This window comes from Odontesthes bonariensis, chromosome 21 (assembly GCF_027942865.1).
Source record: "Odontesthes bonariensis isolate fOdoBon6 chromosome 21, fOdoBon6.hap1, whole genome shotgun sequence".
Taxonomy (NCBI): domain Eukaryota; kingdom Metazoa; phylum Chordata; class Actinopteri; order Atheriniformes; family Atherinopsidae; genus Odontesthes; species Odontesthes bonariensis.
In genome coordinates, this window is record NC_134526.1 from 7,975,753 (window position 1) to 7,995,507 (window position 19,755).

The following is a 19,755-nucleotide window of genomic DNA, read 5'->3' on the forward strand; positions in this document are numbered from 1 at the left end:
ACAGAGAAACTTTGCGCGCATTGATGACACAAACTCCGCTGGGTCTGATAGAAAAACAGAAGCGTTTACAACTATCAGAAACAGGTAAATAAATACGCACTGTTACCAGTTCCTTAAAAATACTGAAACATTGACTAATTGGAAAGCGTTACTGTTTACTGCCCTTGTGAAAGCCCCTTAAGTGTAAAACATTCACGGCAAAGTGTCGAACCTAATTCGCACACCTCCATATCGGCCTCAGTGCGGCCTTAAGCTAATGCTAACATTTTGTGTGGGTAAATCAGATCCAGGATTATGTTTTTGTCAAATTGAGGTATTCCTAACAACTGGCTATCAGCGAGCGAGGGGACTCCTCTTGCATATTGTTCTGTAAAATCGTATTCAGCTACTGGCTAACTAGCTCAATGTTACGTCTATCTGTTATCTCGACAGTATTGTCGCTAATGGATCCGTAGTTAAAATATACACAATATTTCTTTTTAGCACTTCTATCTGCCCCCTTGAACATTCATGATGATATTTTATTAGTTTCGAGTATTTTATGCCATTTTTTTACATCGTATAGTTAATCTGCACAGCTTTTTATATATGTGGATGTTAAGCTAAAGTCCCCAGTCCTCCCTCAATATATAGGAGTTGTTGATTTAACAAGCTAATAGACAAAAATAAGATGTCACTTTTAATGTTGATGGCAAAATGGATGTGGGCTGGTTTGGCTCACTTGTAATCAGAATTCATAATCTACCAAAATATGTCTGTTGTCCATGGTCTTTACTGATTAAAATGTAGGCTACAGTCAAGTGTAAGATATTTTAATCTGGCAGAGGAATTCTAATACTTTTGAGGCTTTCTTTTTTTATTTCTTTTCACTGCATAGCCATGAACTGGAGCAAAGGTGGTCCAGGTGTGAAGCGAGGGTTTGGCTTTGGAGGTTTTTCCCTTGCAGGGAAAAAAGACGAGTCTCAGCCTCCTCCGAATTCTCAAACATCATTTGGAGCCCCGGGATCAAGTGGGGGATATGGGAAGGGCCAGCAACTCCCATCGTTCTATAAGATAGGGACAAAGAGAGCAAATTTCGATGAGGAAAATGCGTGAGTGATAGCTATGTCCCATCATGAAACAGTTAGATACAGATATAGTTTGTTCAGCTCCTAAGATCATCAGATATTGCGAGCTGTGTACTGTATTAGTTGCATGTAAAATGTTGTCTTTGTCATTTTTCCTTTTAGGTATTTTGAGGATGATGAAGACGAGTCCGGCAGCAATGTGGATCTGCCATACATACCTGCTGAGAACTCACCCACACGGCAGCAGATGCAGTCAGGTGGTGGTGGCTCAGATAGTGAGGATGACCCATTGGATGCCTTCATGGCAGAAGTTGAGGTGAGAGGAGAGTTGCAGTTAAAGGCAGTTCGTGCTCAAATGTATGATTGACGCAGAGCCCGCACCCTTTAGTGTACCTGACATCATAGTTTCCCTACAAACATGAACATGACATGCTGCTTTCTTGAAATGTAGTATCTGTGTGAAACAGAATAAAAGTAAAAGGCAATGAGCCACAGCTCTGTTAGATTTGCTACTGCAGCTAACACAACAACTATTGTTTTGCAGTGATTTCAGATAAAAAAAATATTGTTGTTCAACAGTTTTAGCTCCCCAAGTACTCATAGAACTGGAGTTACATCCAGTAACTTTTGTTTTCAGTCAACACTGTTTGAAGAAGCACCATAGAAACCCTGCCGCCAACTCTGGCTTTAAGGGGTCTGACTTCTAACCAATGCAGAGGAATGTCACACTGGTATAAATCTCACACTGCTGTTGGTCACTTACATAAGTTCTGCTGTAGGCTCTGTGTCCATCTAACAAAGAGGTATGAGCCCGTCTTGAGACAAAGTGTCATTTACTCTTAATCAAAGGAATTTAACAGATCTTTTATTTTTTTTACTGTTTTTCTTAGAGTCAAGCAGCCAAAGACATGAGAAAACTTGAGGAAAAAGAAAAGGAGAAAAAGTCAGCCAAGTAAGACTCTACATCTGCTTGTTTTTAAATCTCTGCTAAGTTTTCTGCTGCCGACAGTTGAATTGACATAAAAAATCATGTCAGGCCACTAACACTGGTTTATCATAGTGTTAAATTTAATTTAATTTTCACTCTATACGTTTAACCTTGGGCAAAGTTTTTGTCACTCTAAGTTTCTGTAAAGATTGGCACCAAAAGTTAGTAATCAAGTAATGCCTTTGCTGGCTGAATAAATATTGTCAGGTAAGCAGACTGAACTGAGTCATTGTGGGATGTGGGCTTTTCTTTGGTGTATGAACAAGCTGCAGGGAAGTTTTTTTTTCTCCACTTGTCATTTCAGGGGTATTCGTGATGACATTGAAGAAGAAGATGAACAAGTGAGTGAGCCCTCCGAAGTTCTTAATCCACCGCTGTGTTGATCAGAGAGGTCTTCCCTCTACCCGCTCCAGTGTCATAAGTTCCCTGTCCTCCCCTCTATCTGACCGTGCAGATTGTATTTAGGATCATTACTGTCACTTTTCTCATTCAGATTTTTCTTGTGTTTTCTAAAAAGTGTGTGAGCAGGGGAAATAATCATCAGATTGAAAACAATATGCATCATGTGAACAGTAATATTCCATCTGTCATCAAGCTGAATGTCTGAGACTGTAGAGAGCAGCGAACTGGCTCAGTTTTCACATGAAATGCTGTACTCTCTGCAGGAAGCCTACTTCCGCTACATGGCTGAGAATCCCACAGCCGGACTTACCCAAGAAGAAGAGGACGAAAACATTGACTATGACAGTGATGGGAATCCAATTCCACCCACCACCAAGAAAATCATCATGCCGCTTCCTCCTATTGACCACTCAGAGGTACACATGACAGCACTGATTGACAACAGACAGTTTAAGAGTGTTGCCAGTGTTTATTATGTGTAACATAAAGACATTTTGCGGTGATTTTTCAGCCTGATTTGTCATTTATCTCATAGATCGATTACCCACCCTTTGAGAAAAACTTTTACAATGAGCATGAGGAGCTTTCCAGCCTCACCGGAACTCAAGTGTTGGAGTTAAGGCATAAACTAAACTTGCGAGTAAGTCCACTATTCATTTCATGCAAATAAATAAGTAAAGTTGAAATATGAGTGAAGTGATACATAAATTGTTTTTCTGGATGTGAACTGGTTATTTCGGCTTTACTTAATTGCCTGTGTAATAAAGTTCTTTGAAGCACTAAGCCTTCATCGTGTATTTGTTCTCCTCAATCATCATTGTCTTTAATCTGATTTGTTGCTGTTTTTCTGCTGTTGTTGCTTCTCCCCTCCCCTTTTATTAGGTATCTGGCGCTGCCCCTCCAAAACCTAGTACAAGCTTTGCACACTTTGTCTTCGATGAGCAGTTGATGCATCAAATTCGAAAGTCCGAGTACACTCAGCCCACTCCTATTCAGTGCCAGGTATAGTGCAAGTTATTATTAAGAAGCCACAGAGTTGAAAATAAAAAGTGAATTATTACATGAGGAGTCCTGGTTCTGATCTGGGTTTTAGGGTGTCCCCATCGCTCTGTCTGGACGTGACATGATTGGCATTGCAAAAACTGGCAGCGGCAAAACTGCAGCTTTTATCTGGCCGATGCTGGTTCATATCATGGATCAAAAGGAGCTGGAAGCTGGAGAGGGACCCATTGCTGTCATTGTGTGTCCAACGAGAGAGCTTTGTCAGCAGGTAAGGACTTGGGGAAGTTTTGAGATGGTTTTTCCAAAGTATTTGTGATATTTTCTGTCATCTTAACTTAAAAAAGAATAAAAATCTGTAAGAGTTGGTTCTCTAATTCATGTGATTTGAAATATTTTCCAGATCCATGCAGAATGTAAGCGTTTTGGGAAAGCCTACTCATTGCGCTCTGTGGCTGTGTATGGAGGTGGTAGCATGTGGGAGCAGGCAAAGGCTCTGCAGGAGGGGGCAGAGATTGTGGTGTGCACTCCAGTAAGAAACTTACATTTTTTTCTGGGTGGGAGAGGAGTCCTTAGGATAAAATAATCACCTCCTAATTGCAAAGAGTAGAGATTTACTTGTAATGTCTGTCTGTCCAGGGTCGTCTGATTGACCATGTGAAAAAGAAGGCCACGTCCCTGCAGAGAGTGACATACCTTGTGTTTGATGAGGCTGACCGCATGTTTGATATGGGCTTTGGTGGGCTGGCATTATCGGTGCTATAAAAAAGATTTAGTGAAATGCTTTTTGCATTGTATCTGTTTCACAGTTGGCTCAAATATTTTTTTGTTTTCCTTTTTAGAGTATCAGGTCAGATCTATTGCCAGCTACGTTCGCCCAGACAGGCAGAGTAAGTGATTTTCTTAGTTTTTCATAATTATTAGTCAAAGAGAACATTTTTCACATTAATTGTCACAATTTTCCTCACAGCTCTTTTGTTCAGCGCCACTTTTCGAAAGAAGATTGAGAGATTGGCAAGAGACATTTTGATAGATCCCATTCGTGTGGTACAGGGAGACATTGGAGAGGTAATGTAGGTTTTTTCAAATAAGACAAATGTATTTTTCGAGTATTTCCTACTTCAAGCTCAGCATTGAAAAGTACAGATATTTGTTAGAGCATGGAAGCAAAAATGTATTCTACGTTTCTAACTATATTTTGACTGTCCTTAAAATGTAAGCAAATTCAGTGGATACACTTCCTTTCCCTTTGAAAAGGCCAACGAGGATGTGACTCAGTTGGTAGAGCTGCTGCATGGCGGGTCAGATAAATGGAACTGGTTGACCCGGCGGCTGGTCGAGTTCACCTCCTCTGGATCAGTCCTCATTTTCGTCACCAAGAAAGCCAACTCTGACGAGCTGGCTACTAACCTGACACAGGAGGGTTACAGCCTGGGCCTCCTGCATGGAGACATGGATCAGAGTGAGAGGAACAAGGTCATCAGTGACTTCAAGAAGAAGAATTTGCCCGTTCTGGTGGCCACTGATGTAGCTGGTGTGTACAAGAGGAGATGAGGGATTTCTTTTCACTTTAATTTCTGTCATCAAATGTTTTGTCACATTTCAATCGTTGGTTTTGTGTCTTCTGTGTGTTTAAAGTCAACACAAGTGAGTATCACTCTTTATGGAACGTCTTTTAACACTTGCCGTTCCCCCTTCCTTCTCTCCAGCCCGTGGTCTGGATATCCCGTCCATTCGCACCGTGGTGAACTACGACGTGGCACGGGACATCGACACACACACTCACAGGATAGGTCGAACTGGTCGTGCTGGAGAGAAAGGTGTGGCCTATACCCTCCTCACCCCCAAAGACTCGACATTTGCTGGAGACCTGGTGCGAAATTTGGAGGGAGCTAATCAAGCCGTTTCTAAAGAACTCATGGATTTAGCCATGCAGGTGAGATAAATAAGTTAAAGATTCACAAAACCGTATTGTAATGGGACTGACACTGCCTTTTGGAGTGAATATCTTTTCTTTATTTTCTCTTTTTTTCCCCCCCAAAGAATCCCTGGTTTAGGAAATCCCGATTCAAGGGTGGTAAAGGGAAAAAGCTCAACATTGGCGGAGGTGGTCTTGGGTACAAAGAAAGACCAGGCCTGGGGTCTGAAGGCTCTGTGAGTTACTTATTACTATAGCATGATCATATTTTTCTAGGCTGTGTTAAATATGAAAAATAATATCATATAAACGGATATTCCAGACTACACTTCTGAATCTGTTTGCGGATAACTCTCGCTTCCCTTTGCAGGAACGTAGCAGTAGCAGCTTGTTGTCTTCCACTAGTAGCTTTGAAGGCTACAACAAGCCAGCCTCTGGGGCAATGGGAGATCGGATGTCTGCATTGAAACAAGCTTTCCAGGTAATGCCTATTTCCAGCTGTAATTATTATTTTTACTAAACAAATAACATCATTTTGACAGAGTCTGCATACGTCTTTCTTTATTAATTTCATACTTGAATTGAAATAGGTGAATATGTCAGTTTTTAGTTTTACTGTAAATGCTTCCCAGGCAGCTTTTTTTTTTTTAATGTCTTGTTTTTTGTTTTCTAGGCTCAGTATAAGAGCCACTTTGTGGCAGCAACCAGTGGCCCTCCAAAGCTCAGCACCAAGTCGAGCAGCTCCTCAGGCTGGACCAGTGCTGGCAGCCTGAACTCTGTGCCAACAGAGGCTGCTAATGGTTCAGAGCGGCCTCACATGGCCAGCTTTTCATTGGCTGGTTTCACCAGTGCTGGCTCCCTGAGCTCAGTGCCGACCACTCAGAGCAGCGCCCAGCACAGTAACCCTCCACCTGCACCTCCCTCACAGAGAGAAAGCTCACGGGACAGACATGGGGAAGATCGGGGACGCCACGAAGACAGTCACCACCGCCACAGTGACCGGAGCGACCGGCACAGTAGTGAGGATCGTCGGGATCGCCATGGAGACAGAGACCGTGACCGCCATGGGGACCGGGATCGCCACAGCAGCAGCCGCCACAGTGATAGTCGTAATGGTGACGGAAACAGGAGGGACAGAGAAGACCGGAGGGGTGATAGAGATGGGGGAGACAGGGGGAGTGGAGATGGGAGGGACAGAGGGGATGATAGCTTCGCTGTCCCAGACCCACCAAAACGTAGAAAGAGCAGATGGGATAACTAAAGAAAAAGTAAAAGCATCCCATAGAAAAATATGTGCAACCGACTTACTGCTCCATATCGAGATCGTCTCTATTGGCAGATAGCAGAGCATATCAGAGGCTGACACAAGCACAGGCCTTTAGGGGGATTTTGTTTATTTCAAATCAACAGAAAGTGTACTGGTGGTCCTCCCCGGTTGGTTAGGATCTCATGATGTTTGTTAAGCACAGACAGTTCAAAGACAGCCATTGTAAATAGATCATCAAGACTGATGTTACTGTAAGTGAAGTCAAGCAATAGAGCCGTAATAAATCCTCCTGTCAGTAAAAGATGCAATCTAAGATGTGTTGTTTGTTCTCACTGAGCTCCTAACTTGCCCTTGTGCTTGCAAAGCTGACGCTATATTTTTCCCGATGGATTTTGCCAAGTGTGTTTGTATGTTTGCATTTTCGTTACCTATAAAACCACACTTTTTTTTTTTTTTCATTTTTAAAGGCAACCTGTCACGATCTACAGTTTTACATACATGTCAAAACAACTGTGTATAGCTCTCTTGTGTCTTGTATTGAAGTTTAGTGAAGTGCCTTTTCATGGCATGTAGTCTGTCTTAAGCTCCGAAGTGTTTTTCAAGAAACTTTTGACTGGAATTTCAGTTGTTCATGAGCACATGGAAAATAAGTTTTGATTAAAAATAGTCATTTGACATCTCCTCTTGCATCTAATTTCTCTACTGTTTCTCCAATTGGCTGATTAATGTTGTTGAGCTTGTTTTAATTTGTCCATCTAGGTGCAGCTCCTGGGGCAGAGCTACCAGTATGCTGAGTTAGACCAAACTGGAAGTCAAGATATGGAGCAAAAATCACAATGAAAAAGTGCTCCCTTGTGTTTGACTCTTATTTTCACCTTTCTTATAGTTATGACAAACTTAAAGCTGAAAAAATGACAAACTGTAACATTGTTGACTATGATGCATCATAAACTCCAGGAGACTGATAACATGAAGCTTGATAGAAGAGATTTTCTTTGTATGTGTCAAATGTAACAATATCATCTGAATTTTCCAGATAAAGAAGAAGCATAAGCCAATATTTAAAAATTGTGTCATCCCTTACACTTAGAAATATTTTGAGCAGTATCATTTATCACACAATGGTGTATGCTGCACAGTTTAACAGGGTCAAATTATTTCACTATTTTCAAGTAGAAATGAAATGTGAAAACCATTATATTTACTATAGATTTTTACACATTCACAAAAATAATAATCCTTTTGTTAGTTTTGACAAAATAATGTAGGTTCAGAATAAACTGTCTGACAATAAACCAAGATCAGCTACAAAAATGAATTAAAATCTTGTTATGCAATACTCATGCCCATCCACTGCCTGTATAATTATGTAACTCTCAAGGCTTTTTGTATTCTGCAAATTCCTCCCTCAGCTCACTAACGGGACATCTAAGGTTTACCTTCCTTCATTATGTGAGTATGAAACATCTGTACTATATTTGCACTTTTCGAAGGTGGGACTTTGACTTATGTTTACATTGGTATATCAACCATAGCATTATCATACCATCGAATACTTTATCTATCATCTGAGGTTAAATCTCTATAATATATAATTGATTTTGTCTCAAATCAAAATTTGACAAAATTACCATTTTTGTATCATACATTAATCAAATGATAATTACGGCGATGAAATAATGTGAAAACTAGTTTATGACGTAGAGGAGGGAAACGTCAAAGCACACATGGCATGTTCAGAGACAAATGGAGTAAAGAGAATATATATACAACAAACATAGTAAGATACATGAAAACAGCTTCATAAAAAGATGATTCAATATTTAAAGCATAACGTTTATGATTACAGTAAACATCACTTTTAAACATATCCAATTTATCGTTGTTTTTTTATTATTCTGTTATTACAGCAAAAAAGGTTGCTGATACCGTTAAGTTTTGATTTGTCCGACGGGGCACCGAATGCGCCAAGACCAGATGGGAACCAATCGCCTGCGACATCCTGCCGAAGAAGAAGAAAACTGTTCCGTTGAAAACCGAGACGAGGAGAGAGAGAGGAGCTCAGCGTTAGAAACTCACCGGCACCGGCATCAGCTTCTACCACAAAAAGCCTCACAGGCAAAGAGAAAGGCGAGGGCAGCTATCAGCCTCCAGCTTTCAGACTGAACAGACTTCGTAGTATCAGTCAGAAGAAGAAGAAGCGCAGATGGTGAGTGCTTTTTCTCGCCCGTTGGTCTGCAGCCTCTCCTCCTCCCTCCGTCGCTCTCCCCTCTTCTTTCTCTGTGTTTCTTTTTTTTTTTTTTTGTGAAATGAAATGAGGTGAGGTGATGATGTCCGTCCACTCGGATAGATTTAGCAGGCTTTGTTCTGTATACCCCCTTCGTATTCTGTATTTGGGAGATTTTGCCCTGAATTATTTTTTTTGGGGGGGGAGAAAGAATTTAAATATCCGCCGCCGTGGTCATTAAAATGCTAACGGTGCGCCTATTCTTGTGATGTCTGTGTGTTAGCTAGCACGGCGGCTAATTAATACCAACAATTGTATTTCAGTCTGTTGAATTCATCATTACACCGCATCCCTTCTCACCCATTCAGCTTCTTTATGATGAATAATAATCCAATTACCCTCATTTTTACTGGTTTATTCATAAAATTGGCCTGTTCGTCAACATTATGCAGCGTGTAATAATGTTTTGTTTTGTTCGAGCCTCTGTTGCCAGACATGGCAGATGGTTACAAATAGCCTTTTGGAGACAAGGAGCAATACATTTCCTATTGCGTCCTTTACCACTTAAGCAAATCTAACCTATAGGAACTAAACAAAGACGATTACACACATAAGAATGACAATAGATGGTGTACTTCAGTGAGCATGCACGGTATGCACCTTGATATCTCGGTTTATCTTAGTTTTGATCTCACTCAAGATCGAGAAACCTGATTGTGCTCATGTTCCTGCTTACATGAAATGGCCACAACAGCATCAAGGTATTTGATTGGCAACAGAAATCGGGATTAGAGGGTTACACGCCACACAAACAAGTGTTCTCTTGATGAGTGAAACGGTTTTAGTTTAGTTTTGATTTCTTGGACAACATATGTGCTCAACGCATGTAGTCCACAAATCTGATAAGACTCGACTGTGTTTGCTGGAACGTGAAACTAATGTTCACTGAAGCTCGTAAACTCCCCTAACAAATGCACGAGTGGCTGAATTTTCAGCTTATCCCCGATGGAATAAAACAGATTTGTGTCCCATGTTTGTGTTGTAAAGTAGTTTTCGACAGTTTTGTGGTCCGGTACAACCATTCGAGGCACCACAGCCTTAGCAGCCTGTAATTATTGCACCAGCATATGGCTACAAGGCTTAAGTAAGTACACGGTTGTTTTCATTTCCTGTCAGTGGGCTGTCTTTATGTCTGACTGACTGTTTCTCGATAAGAGTTGACAGCACAGATTGACACCCTGTTCTCCTGGCTCTCATACGTCAGTATTTTGGAGAATTCGAGTGGTCTGTTGTTGTCCAGAAAACAAAATATATGAGTATGCTTTAGAAACGCATTGTGTAAGGCTGCATGAGGGCTGTGTTTATCTATTTTATTTGACCATATGCTGTCTTGTCAAACAATTACCAACAATGGCACAAAACCTGATTTGTTGTGCAGGCTGGAAGTGCCATATGTTTGAGGGGGGTGTTTGCTTGGTGTCAGATGTGCAGAACAGTATTAAATGGGGCACTAGCAAGTTCAAGCCGTAAAGCTGCAGGCAAAAGTGGCAGGATAAGCTGTCTTGGCCCGTAACACCCGTCTTCCTTTCTTTCTCATCCCCTATTGCTTTGTAAATAGGAAATATGTTTATGGCAGTTAAGTGAGCCAAAGAACACAGAACCCTTTTTTTCCCTTGTTTGGTTGTGTGTTTTTAAGTGATTTAAGTGGTTACTCTTTCTTTTGTATGGAAGTGTTACGCTTGATCATCTAGTTTTTGCAAGCCAAATCATCTGTGTTAAGAAGAGGTCATCTTTTTCCAGTCATCTGACAAATCTTTCACTGCTGGGAGCACACGCATGCATGCACCCCACTCATGAAAGGAAAAACTTTTCTTCTTCTTCTGAGGGATGCAAACCTCACTTTATGCTTCTTTAACTTGTATGGAAGTACCCTGGCTCACACACTGCTGGCGAGCACATTCCTTTCCCTTTATTTTGCCCCTATTTGTTTAATTTTCCTGACAAGGTTCACTTGTAAAATAAATCCCAGACAGATTTCTTAAGTTGTAAATAGTCATTTGGCTGCTTTACCCATACAACAACAAACCAGTTTCTCTATGAGGAGGAAAGGTTGTGAAACTTTAAAACGTAAAACTTTAATCATCTCCATTTTCTGTCAGGCTGCAATTTGAGCTCTGGGTGACTCACAGTTAATAGCTTTTTTTATCTAAACATGCTGTCAGTTCTGACCTACTAAAGTCACTAGAAAGACTGTTTAGAAATACTCCAGTTTCCCACAGCATCATCAGTAAGCAACAAATGTCTAAGATTACATTTTTAAGTCTGCAGAGCTATGTTTGTAATCTGCCAACAGCTCACCGTAACTTAGATGATCTCATTTAAACATGAGAACTGACTACTTAAGGCGCCTTATTGGGTGAAGGAGTTTTAAACACAACTTCTGCTGTTCCTTGGCCCTGGTGTCTCTGTCCCAGAGAGCAGCTAAGTTTGTAATGGAAATTTTGCTGTGATCGTGGAGGAGATATTTGCATGCTTGGTTTCTTTCTTCTTTTTTTTTCCCCCAAGACTGGATGAGGCATGTTGTGTTGAATTCTAGCCGTGGAGTAGAATTAGATTGTGAAATCATTCTTCTCCAGTCCACGATAACATCTGATCAGGTGTATTACTTCAGGCTGTTTCCTCACCACCTTCAGTGAGTTGGCAGATGGCAGCGGCCTCTCATGTCAAGTCAACACAGGCTTCACGTCTGGTACATTTTTACACAGGCCCTTACTGGTTTGGGTCTACTAGATTTTAAGAAGAGAACACCAAGAGACCAGCTGCTGCAGGATTCCAGCGCCAACCATTATTTATAAGAACTACTTGGTTCGGGGTCAGCGGGCAAAAAGAAGCGATGTGAGTGATGTTTGGTGTTGAACACCCCTCCGAGGTATTGATCAGAAGCTGTAAGTGGTGTAATTGGGACTTTCGGCAGCTGCGTCAAAAAAGGAACTAAACTCACAGCAGTGCGGTGCAACTTTAAAGTTCAGTGAGCAGATGTTTCACAAGGTTTGGTTGGTTTTGAGCACCTGGTTAGGTTCTGAGAAATTACGCTCGATTATGAGCACTATTTTCCAACATTTTAGAGGAGGTGTATAAATAAAGCTTGTTGAAAAATATCCGATTTCAGTTCCAGCTCTTGTTTTGCAGCCTGGCTCAGCCTACAGTTCAGTTGTTAGACAGGAAGTGAAAGAACAAGTGTCTGTCAGCTTGTAGAAGAGACATGCAGACATGCGATGGATGTCCGGTGCCTTCCGACACAGAAAAATGCCTCGTCACTTTCTTCTTGCATACAGGAAGTTCTGAAATGAAAGAGAAGAACTGGCTGACCAAACATTTCAACAGACTACCAGATGTGATCACCCTGCAGGCCGGTGTGGTGAACCTTCGTCTGAATGAGGCCATTTCATACAACTTTTAGCAGTCTGGCGGTCTTAACTTCATGCTCAGTTCATTTTCCATCACAGAAAGTTTGAGAGTTTTTCCCTTCCCAGGCATCTTGTCTGCATAACTTGCTTGGTCTCTGCATGTTCTGATTTATTGATTGAACTCAGATTAGTGTCAAAGGGAGGCTGTTTATCTTCGCTGCAGCAGCAGTTTTAGGACTTGGATCAGTGCCATGGCGTAAAATCCAAAAAGAAATATACAGCAAGATGTAATCTGCTCAGATATGATAACTAAGCTTTATTAACAGTTTGTTTTTGAAGGATGAGGTGCTTCGCATTTTGTCTCTCTCTGCCAACCAAATTAATAAACAATCATCATGTTTCTAAAAATAAGGAATGGGAGAGAGCTGAGGCCTTAATTTGGAGAAATGACAGAAGACATTTGTTAACATAGCGCCAGCCTTTCCTTGAAAGGGCCTGTTGCAGGGAAACGTGCGACCCAGTGTGACGCTCAGATGTGGAGCAGTGGGGTTTGTCTTGTCTTCTGGCCATGAGCAGCACAAATGCAAAGATGGGTTTAAAGTTTAAGAGTTGACCTGTTGACCTTGTAAAAGAGTTCTTGGTGCTGGTTGAATGGCTTAGATTCACATCTAAGATTTGAACTAGAGGGGCCTGCTTCATAGGCAAGGAAAGGCAAGTTTATTTGTATAGCACAATTCAACAACAAGGTGATTCAAAGTGCTTCACAGATACATTAAAACAGTAGAAATAAAAACCATGCTTTAAATTTTAAACAAAAAAGAAAGAAATAAGAACAATAGATAAAATCAGTAGTTAAAGGGATCTTGTTTTAATTCTACAACGGAGCAAAACTGCCACAATTAATTAATATTGTGCGTTTTTTTTAAACTCTTAAAGCAGAATTCACCTGTCAGCACCTCCAAAGCTAACTTGACCCAAGTCATACCTTTTTTTCTGGTGCAGTAGCCTCTTCGTGAACACAAACACGAGAGCGCATCTTTAATCAAATTCTCAGGAAGACGGCAGATAAGTGTCATTCTGAACTTGTCAAACTGTTCGCTTGAACATGGTCAAAAAGAAAAGAGGAAGCTGTTGCAATCAGCCGACAAGTTCCTGGGTGTTAACAGCACGAACACACACACACACACACACACACACGCGCTGACATGTGAGGGTGAGATTAAAACTGAAATGAGGGCTCAGTGGGAGAAATTGATGCTGTGAGCTCAGAGTTGAAGCTCTGTTGCAAGACCATTTGAACAATGGCCTGAAAGTGCTCTTTGTTTGCTAAAATATTCACATCTGTGTGTCAGATTGATCCTCAATGAAATCAGTGCAGCGCTTATTAATCTCATCCTACATCCTCTCTATCAACACCTTGTTCAGTGTTTGTGACGTTTGTTCAATTCCCATCGAAAACAACTGGCTATAAACGCATCATAATTTCTGTGTGCTTTGATCTTTTCATGGTTGAACATTGATAAACGGTTGTTAGCCAATTACTGGAAATGAATTAGCACTGGAGCTACTGCTGGTCTCTACTGGGACTCTGCAACACAGAGGAAACCAGAAGTGTCATAACAACTTCCTGCCGCAAACAAGCTGCTTGGTGGCAATTTAAACTTGTGTACATATAAGGCAAAAAGAAGAAAAGATGGCACAAGCTAATCTGAAGTCTCACAGGATGTATGTGTTTGTGGAAGGCATGCCTACCCCAGACATGGTGGCTTATCTTTCTGCTCTGTTTTTACCACGAAAATATCGGCATGCCTATGTCTTAACTCTGAGGAGTTAACATGAGGCCCTTATTGACCTAATTACCCTACTCTTACAGCCCTCTGCATAAGTAAATAATCTATAAACGCACAGTAAGACATTTAACAAATATACACATTCAAATTTAAGTTTCAGTTCTGTTGCAAAATTTCTGGGAAAGGATCAAAGTCATCTTGGCTCAGCAGTTGTACAGAAGCAACAGGAAGTGGTGCTGCATGCAAGCTGCTAGAAAACCAGAAAAGTTTGAGCTGTCTGGTAGCTAGCAGCAACACAGAGTTGAGGATGAGGAGGAGACGCCCGACTGTTGGGATGTGATTGCATCTAAAGGAAGCTGCATGTCCTCACTCTCAATGAACTAATCTTTTCAAAACTATACCATCCGGTCGACAACACCTATGTTGTTCCTCCCTCTTAGTTGGTGCTTTAATGAATAATGGTTTTAAAAAAAAAAAAACAGGCAGTATTTATGCTGTTAATATGACTAATCAAATTGTGCCACATCTAAAGAGATGAGCTCAGAATTGGTGCACAGATCGGGAGGGTTGATAAGAAAATGCATACACATCTGTTTAGTTGTGCTTGGAACAATGTTGCACCTCGGTGAGCTCATTTATCAGCGTGAGTCGTGTTAATGCAACAAAAGTGAGTCTGGCTTTTGTAGTGAAGCCAAAATCCCCCCAAAACCTTACTTTGATAGTTTCAGTAACTATAGCGAGACCGTAATTGGTCTTTTCCCTGCTCAGTCTCGTATATACGTCAGATACCATCTTGAATGTGAAAACACCACCTGGATGGGTTTATACACACACTTTAATCTGTTATATTTATTTTATCTTATCTTTATACCCACAATGGAAAGTTTTCCCATGTCATTTAATCAATAACTTTTGATCTTAACTCATGACAGTCGGTCATAATTCATGCTGCTGATTTGGTTCTTGGCTCTTGAATGTGAAAGTAATAAGCCTGCAAAAAATAGATCAGCAGAGCTCCCTTTCTTTGCAGCGACCGTCCCGACTCCACCTTGTCCTCCAGCTCCAGCCAAACTGTCTTACATAACAGGCTTTTAGCAAAGTCTGCAGTGGACTTTCCCCAACCTCTCCTACAGAGGCTTCCCTTCTTCCCCGCACTAAGGTTTTTCTGTGGCAGCTTCTGTGTACGCTTATGAATGTTTCTGTTTATTATCCGCTTGAATAACCAATTAGCCCTGCATAAAGATGCTATCAGCAGCTACTCTGTCACTTCATCCAGCAAGGTTTTCTCATACTTTTTAACCTTCTTAGTACCGTGGTAACATTTTCAGTTGCTCCTGTCAAAATGCAATCACGTGTTAAAGCATTAAAGCTTCCTGTGCAGTGTGCAATAAATTGTGCTGACCTGCATTAAATGACAGCCAAGGAATGAACCATCAAGTGCACATGATTGTAGGGTTGAATGAAAAGAAAGAGATGAAAGAGTAAAGATTGGCAGCACTGGTGTCACTTCTGTGACTTCACTAAGAAATCTACAGCTTCTAAGGGACTCCATGTGATAAAACCCTTTCAAATGACTTCAATGGAGAGCTGCTTCTTAGTAGTTCTGCTATGCTGAGCGCAGCTCCAAGCAGAGCAACCCACAGCTCGGCTCACATGACCAGACAGAAGGTACCTGATCCTCTCCCCAGGGGGCCAAGAGACAGATGGAGTGAATGGAAACTGGGAGAGAGAAACAGATCAGATTGACAATAAAAACACGGGTAGAGGTAGAAAGAGGACACAACAAATTGTGAGGTTCTTCTGTCGTTTGTAGTCTGATGGAAAGCATATTTGTTGTTTGTTAATCGACACCGTTGTGTTACTGTGAGTAACAGAAGTCAAAAAGAAGGGGTTGCTCTTCAACCAGGAACTTTTTAGCCCAGTACCATGCAGCACATGTATAGTTTATTAGGCTGTGAGTAATGTTGGTTTGATCCAACTTATGAAAAAGGTTTCAGTGCATTTGTTTAGATGTGAATTTTTCTTCCCAGGACACCAGAAACGCCACTGAAGAAAAACCTGTCCAGCGATCCAAGGTAGGTATACGTTTTGTGTCTTTTTTTCTTTTTAAATAAATCACACCATATTCATGGCTGTCTGTTAATCTGCTGGTGTTACTCGTGCTCCACTTCACTTTCATCAGAATTTGATCTCACTACAGAGCTAAGGAGGCCTTTTAATGCCTTTTTTGTTTCATTATGTCAAATTCAACTAGGTACACTGTGTGTGAGGTTGTAAATTGTTTGTTTATGGGCTCAGTCCTTTAGCTTTAAGACCCAGAAGGAAGTGTGTTCATCATGTGAGAAGACAGTCTACCCAATGGAGAGACTGGTTGCCAACAACCAGGTCTTCCATTCAGCATGTTTCTGCTGCAAGCACTGCAACGCCAAACTCAGGTGACTATGTATTCCTGCCCTTTTTTCCCTCCTCCTGTGTCCTTGGATTGTACGTAACTGAGTGTTTTCTTTCTCCTTTCAGCCTTGGGACCTTTGCAGCTCTTCAAGGCGAGTTTTACTGCAAACCCCACTTCCAGCAGCTTTTCAAAAGCAAAGGGAACTACGACGAGGGTTTCGGACGCAAGCAGCACAAAGAGCTCTGGGCCTCCAAGGAGTCAGATAATATAACAAAGACCCCATAGTCATGTCTTCCTGTGTCCTGACTCAGATCTGCCTTTTCTTTCTTTCCTCATCCTAACACCTCCAATATATTTCGATGAACACATGCCTCATAAGGTGGGGGCACAGTTAAGTAACTCACGCTCTCACGTGCTTTTTAAAAAATGCCATCAGAACAGATACAATCTTAAACGACCTGGAAATGACTGGCCAGTCATAATCCAGACCACGAATAATTTGGGGGCTAAATTTAGCTGCTAACGTTTACTTTCTTAAACTTATTTTCCAATTCCCTGTTTGGAATTGGCTGTTGATTGTGACCAAAAGCCTTCTCTGGTGTGGGGGAGTGTAACAAAATACACTTTAATTTTTTTTAATTTTTTTTTTTTACTCTTATTATTAATAATTTGCACCCTTTTATTTCTGGAATGTTTTTTTTTCTTTTTTTTTTTGCATGCTCGGGCAAACATTTAAGAGGTTCTGCAGTAGAGCATGTGCTCAGGTCAATTTTCGCCCAAGGATCAAATAAATATATAGATTTCATAGTTTCACCCATCGTAACAAAACACAAATTCTTCAGTGGTATGATGATGCTGTCAGACAAGTTTGTCTGGTTTCACATGCTTAAGGAACAAACAGGGTACAGAGTACTGTATAATAACTGTGCACGTCGGCAACAGCTCACCTCGTGTATGATTTTTGTGTTTTAATAATGCACACTTCATCCCACGGCTCTTATTTTAAGGATCACTTTAAGTTTTATCCTTGCGTTTTGGTATGACTGGGTCTTAACAGCCTTATCTTATTACTGTATTGAACTCTTGTGCTGTGAATGGTTTAGTTTCATTGATACATAGCGAACGAATTCTTAAAAGAGAAGCTCGTAAACGGAAATTCTCTGTGCTTTTATTGTTGACATTTTAGATGGAGTTCTCAGATTGTGTTTTGTATACTATTTGTACATAGAGCTGTAGTTAGTGATTAGTGAACTTTCCCCACTGTGCTGTAATCTCATCTTGCACGCGATCATCAGTCAAGATGTTCAAAAATCACCAGAAAATTGAGTACTCGTCCACAGTCATCCCTTAATCTGTTCTATAAAGCTTTTTAAGAGGAACTATAAACATTTGGTTTAACCGACTATTACAGATATGTTTCTGTCATGACTGATAACGTTGATGGACGAGCTGAATCTAAGAGGAAATCCCATGCATGTCTGTAGATGTCTTGTGTTGATTTTTCTGAAGAAGCGTGTTCATACAACTGAGTAGGTTATGGGGACATAAATGTATCCCGTCACTGTCCGTTTGTCCCCTCACTTTCATCTGGTCAGGGTGCGCAGGTTTCCCTCTTTAAATTAATGCCTTCCTGATCATATCTCCTGTCTTATTAGCTAATTGCAGCTTAGCAACTGGACCTATTGATCTTGATGTTAATTTCACAGTAAGTGGATGGAGTTTGTCGCTGTATTGGTCCCCTGATGTGTGCCTGCATGCTGCATGCAAAACCCAGGGAAGAGCACCCCCTGTTGGGGAAAGTGTGACAGTAGTGTTTACCGTGAGAGGACGAAAAAAACAAAACGATTTGCCCAAGAACTCAACATAGCCTTTTTATTGAACATTTTTCAACATGTTGCCTCAGTCTGCAATGCAGCTGCTGCACACCAGATGCTTTGCATCCTATTTAATTGAAACATTGAGCCTCAAGTTAAACAAGGTTTCCATGTTTATATTCCATTTAACACAGTCCAAAGCCATTGAAATAACTCATTTTAGAAAATGTCTGGTTACCGCTGACACTTGAATGACACAAAGTACTTTTTTGTGACTGAAGGTTTACTGTGAATTTGAGCATGCTGTGCAGAGAAGAAAGCGAAACTTGAGCAGTTACTTTTTTAAAGAGAAGCCTTATAAGATAAATAGCTGACCTTACTGCGTTTTCAACAAGATCTTTGAGGGAACAGATCTTTATTAAGAAATCCTCTGTTCATGCCTTTTCAAGAACAGACCTCCTCACTCCCAAGCCCCAGTCTTTAGCATAGAAATAATTCACCCAACCAGCAGCCAGTTTTTTTTTTCTTTTATAACCATTTTACCCACATGTAAAACGATTATAATTCTATGTGTTATGATGTATGTTTTCTTATGTCATTTTAAAATGGTCCTCTGGATCTTAGTGAATGCTTTAAAATCAAGAGAATTGTATCTAAAAATGCTGTCTTTGTCAATCTCTGTTAGCAGTTTGCCAAGGTACAACAGCAAAACCTGTGAATTGCATCTTCTAAGTGTAAAAGAGCAGAAAAGGTACACTTTACACTGGTGCCAAGAGGCTCAGGTGAATGATTGCAGTGTAAATCTTTCATTGTTCGATCTGTGAGTCATTTCATTTTTGTGCTGCACTTAAAGTGGACTGACTTGTCATTGCTATTGTCACCGAGACATTATAAATGTATCCATCTTTGTAAGTGTATTCTATATTACAGACTTGGCATGTAGATTGAGGTGGCCTTACAGCAAAAGGACGCTTGGACTGTGTTCGCAGTCTTTCCACTCTATTGTCACCTCTGTCTGTTGGTTAGTCGGAACATTTTAAAATGTAAACGCCCCCTTTCTACACCAATATGTACACAATCATTTTGTGCATATTCTTGTTTGTCTTTCTGTTTTTTACATGCTTTTGGAAAATAAAATGCTGGTGTTGATTTAATACATTGATTTCTTGGTGTGTTTAATGTGGAAATGGAAGGATCCTAATTTTCTAGTAGGTTATTTAGCACTGAAGAACTCTAAAATGTTTTTATACTTTTACTGGCTGGACTGATTTCATGAAATTTATATTTTCTGCCACTGATTTCTTTGATAATGACCAGTTGAGTGAAAGGTTGAGCTCATGTCCTGATGAACTTGTGTTGAAAAGTGTGAAAAGCAGTAACAGAAAGACAGTTTATTGACATTCATTACAAATGGAATATATTAAGCTAATTTCAGTGTATGATAATGTATCATGTAAATATGAAACATGTAATTCTATAAATAA

The 19,755-nt window shown here is 40.6% G+C and overlaps 2 protein-coding genes across 4 annotated transcripts; both read left to right on the forward strand.

Moving 5' to 3' along the window:
* The first annotated feature begins 5 nt into the window (after window positions 1–5).
* ddx42 (DEAD (Asp-Glu-Ala-Asp) box helicase 42) lies at window positions 6–7,316 on the forward strand. 3 transcript variants are annotated; one of them, XM_075453229.1, is made up of 18 exons: window positions 6–84; window positions 878–1,091; window positions 1,230–1,383; window positions 1,958–2,019; window positions 2,360–2,396; window positions 2,721–2,873; window positions 2,993–3,097; window positions 3,340–3,459; window positions 3,551–3,727; window positions 3,860–3,988; window positions 4,096–4,195; window positions 4,299–4,346; window positions 4,427–4,524; window positions 4,714–4,990; window positions 5,166–5,392; window positions 5,500–5,610; window positions 5,745–5,855; window positions 6,048–7,316. In XM_075453229.1, the coding sequence occupies exons 1-18, from the start codon at window positions 24–26 to the stop codon at window positions 6,633–6,635; spliced, it is 2,772 nt and encodes a 923-aa protein (XP_075309344.1). In that variant the 5' UTR covers window positions 6–23; the 3' UTR covers window positions 6,636–7,316. The 3 variants fall into 3 exon arrangements, with proteins under 3 accessions (XP_075309344.1, XP_075309345.1, XP_075309346.1); XM_075453230.1 differs by having other exon boundaries at window positions 23–84; window positions 846–1,091; XM_075453231.1 differs by lacking the exons at window positions 6–84; window positions 878–1,091; window positions 1,230–1,383; window positions 2,360–2,396 and having other exon boundaries at window positions 1,956–2,019.
* A 1,267-nt stretch (window positions 7,317–8,583) lies between these two features.
* limd2 (LIM domain containing 2) lies at window positions 8,584–19,425 on the forward strand. The gene is made up of 4 exons (XM_075453233.1): window positions 8,584–8,850; window positions 16,096–16,140; window positions 16,364–16,500; window positions 16,583–19,425. The coding sequence occupies exons 1-4, from the start codon at window positions 8,848–8,850 to the stop codon at window positions 16,740–16,742; spliced, it is 345 nt and encodes a 114-aa protein (XP_075309348.1). The 5' UTR covers window positions 8,584–8,847; the 3' UTR covers window positions 16,743–19,425.
* The last annotated feature ends 330 nt before the right edge of the window (window positions 19,426–19,755 follow it).

Coding starts and splice junctions, on each gene's coding strand:
- ddx42 (XM_075453229.1), top strand. CDS start 24: ATGACACAAACTCCGCTGGGTCTGATAGAAAAACAGAAGCGTTTACAA. Junction 3,460..3,550: donor CCACTCCTATTCAGTGCCAG/GTATAGTGCAAG, acceptor TCTGGGTTTTAG/GGTGTCCCCATCGCTCTGTC. Junction 5,393..5,499: donor TCATGGATTTAGCCATGCAG/GTGAGATAAATA, acceptor TCCCCCCCAAAG/AATCCCTGGTTTAGGAAATC.
- limd2 (XM_075453233.1), top strand. Junction 16,141..16,363: donor AACCTGTCCAGCGATCCAAG/GTAGGTATACGT, acceptor TTATGGGCTCAG/TCCTTTAGCTTTAAGACCCA. Junction 16,501..16,582: donor CACTGCAACGCCAAACTCAG/GTGACTATGTAT, acceptor TTCTCCTTTCAG/CCTTGGGACCTTTGCAGCTC.